The sequence below is a fragment of the Botryllus schlosseri genome, chromosome 3 (genome assembly GCF_051294905.1).
Source record: "Botryllus schlosseri isolate E-star chromosome 3, Bs_hap1, whole genome shotgun sequence".
NCBI classification, from domain to species: domain Eukaryota; kingdom Metazoa; phylum Chordata; class Ascidiacea; order Stolidobranchia; family Styelidae; genus Botryllus; species Botryllus schlosseri.
In genome coordinates this window covers 35819019-35828435 of record NC_137238.1, presented here as the reverse complement: position 1 = coordinate 35828435, position 9417 = coordinate 35819019, and the positions used below count along the sequence as shown (strand labels likewise).

The following is a 9417-nucleotide window of genomic DNA, read 5'->3' as shown; positions in this document are numbered from 1 at the left end:
GTTAACTTTGAACAACAACACTAATATGTTAAACTGAAATCAATTTCAGTATTTTAAATTGCTTTACGAAGCGTTCTTCCGAAATTTCAAATCAGGTCACGGGCCGCAAAATAAGACGTCGCAGGCCGAGTGTTGGTGACCCCTGAGATAGGGTGATTTAATCGACACAGCTTAGCTTACTTGAGGACTTAAAGTTTACCCGAAAATTTTATTCCGAGTCACTAGTCAATTGAAATTTCTGAAGCGCCGAGTCAAGTATATTCATTTTCGCAAAGTGACTCGAGGCAATGTCAAGTCAAACGATAAAGTTGACTCGACTTCCCATCAGTGTTGTAACGCAGTAGGTGTAGAACAGCGGCAGCCAACCTACGGCCGTAGATGAAATTTGTGCGGCTGTCAACATACAAATTGAATTGACGAAATAACTCCCGCTTTATTGTACGATAGGCTACGTTTGTTATGGTACGTATTTTGTAAATTTTTTGGCTGCTGTTCGAAATTCGGTTTCGGAAGAAAACGGCTACAATGGCTTAACTTCAAGGTGAGACCCCATCATGTTCCAGTCATAATGAGATTATCGTGTAGTAAAACGGAATGAAAATGCTGTAATTGAATTTTAATAATAAAGGTAATGAATTCTGGTGTCACGCACTGTAGTCCAAGCGAGTTGGTATGTTCACGCATACTCGAGAAAACTAAGAAAGGTACATTTTACCCGAGCCATCAAACTTAATGAGACTGGTCTGAATCGAAAGCAAATGCAAAAATTCCAAAAATACGAATTTAAGTGTGGTTATTTTGAGACCACGAGGGGGCGCTATGAAGTTCAAGCGAATCTTTTAGGCGAGCGGTGTGTGACGTGAGTGTGACGTCACAAACATTCATCGGCAAACGTAATTTTCACGCTCTTTTCCGGAACTTCATCTCCGAGAATCGCAGGAGGTTGTAGCGCCGCCACCAGAATCCCTCCTCGCCTGTCTTGTTGAAGTTCCCGTTCAGATTGCTGAAGCCGCAGTTGTGATGCCACCAGCCCCCTTCGTTGTACGAAGCGCAATTTCGTGACGAACTAGAATCGTGATCCGCGTCTTTCGTTGAGAATTGTCGATTGTCGTGGGATGTGAGAGCATCGGTTGCATTCCCGGAGAATCCGCATATGTGCAGTCTGTACTTGTCGGTTTCGGGACCGATCCGGAAATTGCTGGAAATGGAAATGTAATTAGAGAGAGAGAGAGAGAGAGAGAGAGAGAGAGAGATTTGATCAAATTATTCGTCGGTGTCGAATGTTGCCACGTAGCAATGATCAAAATTATTACGTTAGATGTCCGGAATATTTCGCTGCCTATTCGTTCGGCTCCGCACGAATCGCATTTTGTAATGAATGATTAAATAAGGCAAGTTGAGTGTATCAAAAATGTATACACAAAGAGAACATGACTCGTCACGTAAAGGTGCGAGCAGCCCTTACTGTAGCAAATACCGGTGCTTACCGGTGCTTACTGTCATTATGGTGTCATAAATAATGCTTCCAAAACATAAATTTCGAAAAGACCTGTATTTCGCCAAGCTGTGAATTCCTTTATCTTTCGTGATCATGTTGATTTCCATTTCCATATCTCCTTCCTTTGTCATTCCATGCAATTCCTCGAGCCCTGGAGACAAGCGTTGCGAAATTATTGAAGGCGTTGGTTTTGAACGGAGCGACTTTGCCAAAATGTGAACTAAGATAAGATCGGCTAAATCCTACAACTTGAAGGGATCAAATCCAGAATCTTCGTACCGAGCCACAAATCTCCATCGCAATCCCCGAATCCTTTTTTGTAATCATCCCAACCGCGGTAGAAATCCACGTCTCCGTTTATTCTGCGCTGGAAAACCTGCAACGGAATTCAGCAAACAGTCAGCAGAATTGTATAAATAATCAAAGTTTCAGAAATGGTATGCATCCTGGCGTTATAAAAGTAAGATTTTAAATTCTACTCACAGTCCATCCCTCGCTCGCAGTGCATTTCTTCTTCTCATCTTTAATTCTGCGTTGAAGTTCCTTCTGCATCTCCGACATTCTTCCCGGACCCTTCATGAAAAGTACACGTAACAGAACCTTCAGCGTCAATCTACTCGTATAGGCTACCAACCCCACAATCCCCCTTCGAAATCCATTGACCGTCAACGTATCTTCTCACGCAGAATTGAACTACAAAGGTGAAAAGATTATTCGATTCGAATTGGAACACAAATTATTCTTACCTGACGAACGCCGGTAGATTGCGAATCCGAACATGAAAAGAATCCAAATCTTGATCGACATTTTCGGAAGCAATCTGAGATTCAATTCAGACGCCATGACGTTGCGTATCCTATTGAACTCAATAAGATAGCCGTTCTGCTTGATAGATCAATGTATAAATGCAGAATATAATGCGACAAACTTCAACTAAGCAACAGACGCAAATGCTTTTCTGCGTTGCGGGGAAGCGATTGGCGCAGTTGGTTAAGCACCAGCGTCACGACACCAATGGTCGTGATTCGAATCCCGGTTCGGACTAACTTCTATGTGTCGGAGGTTATATGGGCTCCTCATCGCCGACCTCACCGCAATTGCGGTGACTTAAAAAGCCCAGATACGACAGTGGGTCGAGCTATAAGTCGACGGTAAAGGAAGATCCGAATAAAAAGCCTTGAAGCTGCAAAGACTGCGGGCGCACGAGCAATGAGCGCGAAGAAATGACATTGAACTGTGTTATAAAAATGTGATGTCGTGGAGCACAAAGCCCTAATCGGGCTATAAGCACCACTGTTGTATGTTGTATAATAATAATAATAATAATAATTTTCTGAGTTGCGAGCGCACCGATTTATCACCAATACCATTTGTTCCACGCAACCATCAACTTTAACACGTTGGCAATGACGATATACTGCATTACTGCTTTTGTTATCATTTTGAGGAAGTCAGCTCATTGATATCGTTTATGAAATCGATTGTGTGAGAAAACTTCCTCGATGCTGTATCAGGTCTGATATTTTGGACCTAAAGAAGGAAACGTTGAATTTCGAACAAACTATGAATTCGATGACATAGTACTTATCACGACCATCACAAAACCAACAAAAATCATTCGTATCGATAGTCTAGCCTTCCCATATCTTTTGAACCGCGTACGGCGTACCACTTCATTTGTTTAACATAAATCTGTCCCTCGTAATACCTATTCTTAAAAATCCTTGCTCACAGCTCACAGCTCAAAGAACATACTAGAACTCTTTTAAATAATCAAATATGGTATTCAAAATAAGAAGATGACACTATATGGTTCTGTACAGAAACAATGAACGGTCTACAGTAGGCTATGCAGTAACTCTAATCGCCGCGGTAGTATGAAGAAAGAGAAATTCACTACAATTAATGCACATGAGGCGAATAATATGACACTGCCTTATAAAAGCATGGCTGTTTAAGTTTGATGAACATTACATTCAGTAAGCGTAAACGTTTTCACAGGATATCACATAAATATAAAAATCTCTGTTCCCGAACATTGCAACAGTGCCAGAAGAATGAATTTGTTCAGGAAAATTATCACGCGCCTCAGTCCGAGAACCCCTGCAATAGGGTGACATGACGTCATGTCATTTTAATGATACTCATTTGTTTAGCCTACTGATTTACTAATGATAACATGATTTCAGGAAGTCAACCAGTATCCTCACTGACTAAAACTCAGAACAGTAACATTTCGTAAAAAGGTAATGTAAAGCAGGGTTGTAATGACTCGAGTCATGACTCGACTCGAGTCAGACTCGAGTCACGAATTTTTGGTGACTCGACTTGACTCGAGTCATTTTCTTGAAAATGGAAAATGACTCGACTCGACTCGAGTCAATATTTGGATTGACTCGACTTGTACTCGAGTCATTACGCGTGACTCGACCCAAGTCATTGACTCGGCACATTTTATATGACTTGAAGATGAAGAAATTTGCGAATCGTACTGGCTAGATCCACTGGCGTAGCAGCATGTGATGCCGCCCCTGGCTTTGCTTGAAATGCCGCCCCCTAAGTAGAACGCAGCAAATTTCGACATAGATTCCTGTTCAAGCAATCTTGTCAATAAAAATAATTACAAACAATATGCCGCGTCTCAGCCTCACCGTCTCAACGTTGATAAGGCCAAAATATTAATTCAAGAAATAGCGAACGAATGTATTGTGCAAATAGAAAATGAAATAGCCGCCTCAAAGCAAAATCAGCGGTAATACCCTCAAATTCAAGTTTTTGAACGTACTCTCTTTCTATAGACAGAATGGATAGAGCTGATAGCCGATCATCATTCATGGTAGAACGTTAATAAGACTTAATTAGTGTGATCTTTGAGAAGCTACTCACACAGCTCGCAATAGAAACACCAATGGTCAGATAAAATTTCAGACTCGAGCATAGATATCGTGTCGAATCAAGTAGCTTTGCATTACCTAACCACTGTAAAACATCACACGCTGTTGCACTACGATCAAACGTGGTTTCGCTGCTCCGCACCAGCCCCTTAGCCCTTTTAAAATCTCTAGTTGAACAACTTCATATTATCATATCTTAATTTGTGTACGTCCTAGAGGCCTCATATTGATTTGTACGAAAAGCTAGCAATCTTCTAATTCTGATCCCTAATTCGAAGGTATAAGGCATGACAATATTCGCAGCTAACTCCAAAAAGTCCAATTCGTCGTCATAAGTGCTTCTAAAAGCGCTGGTGAATAAATTTTGACTTTCGCTTTGCAGCATCGCGTGGGAATTCAAAAATCCAAACATATCCCTCAAGTCAGGGGTGGGCAACATGCGGCCCGCGAAAGGATTTTGTTCGGCCCGCGGACTGTTTCCCGTTTTACGTGATAATGTGGCCCGCGGCCCCAGTCTGCCGAGATTCCCCACTACTTGCTTACTAGTATGTTATTATATACGTGTAGTGTAGTTTGTCATAGTGTTTGTCGACTACAATGGTCATTTATACCAGGTTGATATTTCTTATTTTTGATTCCGTAACTGCCGACATGTAGCACGGCACACTTCTAGGCTTGTAAGGCACCGCTTATGCCAGTGGTTGCCAACTCAAAACGGGTCTCGGGCCACTTCAAATTTCGTTATAGAGGACGCAGAGAGAGAGAGAGAGTCTTTATTTTCATCGAACCAAAATACATAACAAACTGCAGTGATGGTGGTACAGAAAATATGCGTGCACAGTATTCGGTATTAGATAGGAATGATCGATAAGACCGTGAAGGTCATCTAGTCTGATCACACCAGCATCAAACAGGTACACTTGACTCAGAACAGTCTGGCTGTGAAAAAATGTTTAGTTAGGAAAGGAAAATATAAAAAAAATTAAACAATGGTAGCAAATGATCAATGAAGCAATGTCTGGGCGAGGTAGGTCAACAGTGTTAGTGTAACGACAAGAGGCGATCAAGTAGGGCTTTTTTGAATCTATTATAAGGCAATTCACGGATATGTGATGGTAATGCATTCCAGATGATAGGTCCCGAGTAGTCGATAGATCTCTTAGTTAGGTTGCTATTGGGTTGGGGTAAGTAGACGTTTCCTTTAGACGAAGATCTCGTGTAATGGGAATGGACATGTTTAGCAGGTATGAAAAAGTCATCAAACACAGGAGGGAGACTATTGGAAAAATATTTGTGAACAACTTTTGATACTTCGAAGCGATACAGTTCATCAACTCGCAAAATTCGATGCTTACGGTAGTAAGGCGATAAATTGGTACGTAAAGGTACAGATGAGATCAGCCGTATCGCACGGTTTTGCAGGGTTCGAATTCTGCACAAAAATGTTGTACATGCATTTCCCCATACTACGATTCCATATTGCAGATGCGAGTGGAAAAGAGAGAAGTAGATGGTTCGTAGTACTGATCTGGAAACCAAAGATTGGAGACGGGTCATTATTCCCACACACCGAGCTAGTTTTGATATTGTGCATTCAATATGCTGCTTCCAAGACAATTTGGAATCAATGGTGACGCCGAGATATTTTGCTGAGTCACATATTGAGATTTGTTTATGATTGATGTTCACAGTGAAATTATGACTGGCATTATTTAAAACGAGCATCTCGGTTTTATCTGCATTCAAACTTAGTTTGTTTGCTTGCAGCCATCTCGACACTTTCGGGAGTTCCCTATTCACAGATGCATGCAAATCATCGACAGTGTTGGAGGTTATGAAGAGGTGAGTATCATCAGCAAATAGCGTTGTGCGGAATAAAGATGCATTAACAATGTCGTTAATATAAATGAGGAAAAAAGTCGGTCCAAGGACTGAGCCTTGTGGCACTCCACAAGTAATATCTCTGGTAGTCGTTCTTAATGTCCCAAGTTTAACAAATTGATTGCGGTTTGCCAGGTAGCTTTCAACTAGAGTTGCTGCAATACCCCTGATTCCATAGTGTTCTAGCTTGTATCTTAAGATTCTGTGGTTAACTGTGTCGAAAGCTTTGCGGAGATCGATAAAAATGCTGCAGCCACTTTCTTTTTGCTTGATGGTTTTGTAATAGTCCGTTACAATTGATAGTATTGCATGGTTGGTGTTGTGGTTGGATCTGAATCCATGCTGGGTCGGAGACAGTACTGCATTCAATTCAAAAAAGTTCTTAAGTCGGCAGTCAATCAGTTTCTCAAAAACCGTGGCAAGATTTGGCAAAACAGATATTGGTCGGTAGTTAGAAATTAGCTTTTTACAGCCTTTCTTAAACACTGGCATTACTCTGGCAGTTTTCAGTGCATCTGGGAAAATGCCTAGACGTATCGACTCATTAAAGAAAATGCATATAACATCACCAATAATATTAAAGACTAGCTTCAGAAAGTGAGTTGGGATGAGTTCGGGTCCTACTGCTTTGTTACTTTTCATTTCAGATAATACGATCGCAACTTCTCCTTTACTTGTCGGCTCAAGAAAAATGGATTTCTGAGGGCCAGGACTCAAGTACGAGAGAAAGTCATCGGAGGAGTTTGGTATTGAAGCTGCAAGATCCGGACCAATGTTGCAAAAATACTGATTGAACTTTTCTGCTACTGCAAGCTGGTCTTTGATGATGCTTCCATTCTCGAGTAGCTCGATGTCATCAGTACTCTTGGGAGCATTACCTTTAGTTAGGTTGATAATTTCTCCAATGGTTTTCCATGTGTTCTTGGGATCTTTGGAGCACTCTTCGAATCTTTTTTGGAAGTATGCTTTTTTGGCATTTCCTTTCATATGCGTCACTTGGTTTGCATATTTTTTGTACACTTTTTTGCCTTCGATGGTGCCTTGCAGATAGTAGTGCTTATGCATCCAATCCCTTGTTTTGATTGCAACTAGTATGTCATGACCAATCCAGGGTTTCGATTTCAAGCGCCTTGCATTGCGGTTGACTTTCCTAATTGGGAAAGATGTGTCGAGGGCTGCCCGCAGTTCCTCAATAAATTTTTCAAAATGGCAGTTGTAGTTGTCAGTTGTGAGTGGAGGAATTCATGCAGGCCGCATGAATTCAATATCGCGATCAATTAGGCCACACAGTTGAACAACGACGCTATCTCGTCCCCTACTCAATCCTAATGAATTGATATCTTTGTAAACCTGGGATACTGGACATATCGAACGCCTTGAAATCCTAATTAAGGATTGCACAGTGTGTTGACTGATCAGAGAGAACCAGACATGGCGGCGCATGTATGACGCTATTCTCAAATCCACATGGTATTCGGCATTATCGGCGAGAAATGGATTTGAAGTGACATTGCTGTCGTTAAAATGCATTCATGAAATACGAGTTATTCCTTGTATATGTGGATAAATGGGTGAATAATGTATCGATTCAGCAATCCGGCCCGCTTAATTTACTTAATTTTCCTATATCCGGCCCGCCGACTGGAGAAGTTGCCCGCCCCCGATCTAAGTGGTGAATGCCGGTAAACCTAGTTTCAGCTTCAAGCTTGAATCTGTCCAAAGCTTGAAGCATGCATGTCCCCGGCGAAAGATTCGAAAATTGGTATCCGCAGCTATCCTGCTAGGCGCTCAGCAATCACGGATAGCATGGAGGAGAAAAAAACGGGGGCGCAACTCCGTCGTCAAAGCATCTCGATGGTGCAGGCGGAAAAGAATATCATATCTCTCTTTCTCTCTCAGGCGTACTCCTTTTTCCGCGTACTCTCCGAACAATCGGCCTTGACGGCTATTTCGGAGTGGTTCCACTGCCATGTTAACATATTAATTCGTGTTTTCGGAATCAGCGCGACACTAGATTTCGATTGAGACCTGTTTGATTAAATTTTGGCTCACGAGACGCCAGCAATAGAACTACCAATTATGCTTCTTTTAGCCGGCTGTGTACACAGTGCCGAGCGAGATAGTGTAATCGTGATGCGTCCGGCTTCTTGATCGGTAGGTCGTGGGTTCGATCCCCGGCCGGGTCAGACCAAAGACTCGAAAACTGGTATCCACGGTTATCCCTCTCTAGGCGCTCAGCAACCACGGAGGAGAAAAAACGGGGGTGCAGACTAGATGACCTTACTATGGAGTCCATATCGCATCTCCGTCGTCTTAGCATCTCGGTTGTGCAGGCGAAAAAGAATACCATCTCTCTCTCTCTCACACTGTGCAGCCTCATTTTGCCGCTCCTTGGAGCCTGCCGCCCCTGGCGCAGAGCCAGAACCGCCAAGTGGCTGCTACGCCACTGGCTAGATCAACGCATATGACGAATTCTGCCAATATCGCTATTTGACGCCACTGCTTTCGTTGCACTCGTCTGATATCAGATATGCCGCCGTAAAATAAACAGACAATGGCACATATAGGAGCAAAGCATTCTACAAAATTATCCTGTGATGAAGAGGTAATAGATCCTCCGCAATAAAAGTACTCGATACTTTTCAATTATACAAGCGAGCAATCGAAGCAAAGTTCAATTAGCGGCAATGAAATGACTCAGGCGGTCAAGTACTTGGAAGAGACTGATAAGCTCATGTGTAGATTTGAAACCGATGATTCTTTGCATTATTGGGCGACCAGAAATAATGAGTATCCAGTGCTCTTCAATGTGGTTCAAAAATGCTTGTCAATTCCTGTATCTAGTGCACCAGCGGAACGTGTTTCAGTAGATGTGGATTTATTCTAAGGTCATGCCGCTATAACATATATGAGGATCTCCTTTCCACTTTAGTATTTTTGAATTGTAACTCATCATTGATTTGATCTGCCGTCAGTGAAAACACACAATACACTCCTTCCATTTGAGGTTTTGTTAGGTATGTGCATTGTGCACGGGAGTAATAATGAATGGCTAATGTTGTGTGATTTTTGTACAATAGGGTTGTTCAAAAATAACTTCTTATTTATTTTACTGGGTGGCTACTTGGTAAAATTGTTATGTTG

General features: G+C 42.0%; 1 protein-coding gene across 1 annotated transcript; it reads right to left on the bottom strand.

The window, feature by feature from the left end:
* Positions 1–498: 498 nt before the first annotated feature.
* LOC145436459 (ficolin-2-like) lies at positions 499–2460 on the bottom strand. Its single transcript, XM_080313810.1, has 6 exons — positions 2245–2460; positions 2133–2191; positions 1982–2071; positions 1778–1874; positions 1550–1649; positions 499–1198 (listed from the first exon to the last, which is right to left on the bottom strand). Exons 1-6 carry the CDS (start codon positions 2339–2341, stop codon positions 901–903), a joined length of 741 nt encoding a protein of 246 aa, XP_080169936.1. The 5' UTR covers positions 2342–2460; the 3' UTR covers positions 499–900.
* Positions 2461–9417: the final 6957 nt, after the last annotated feature.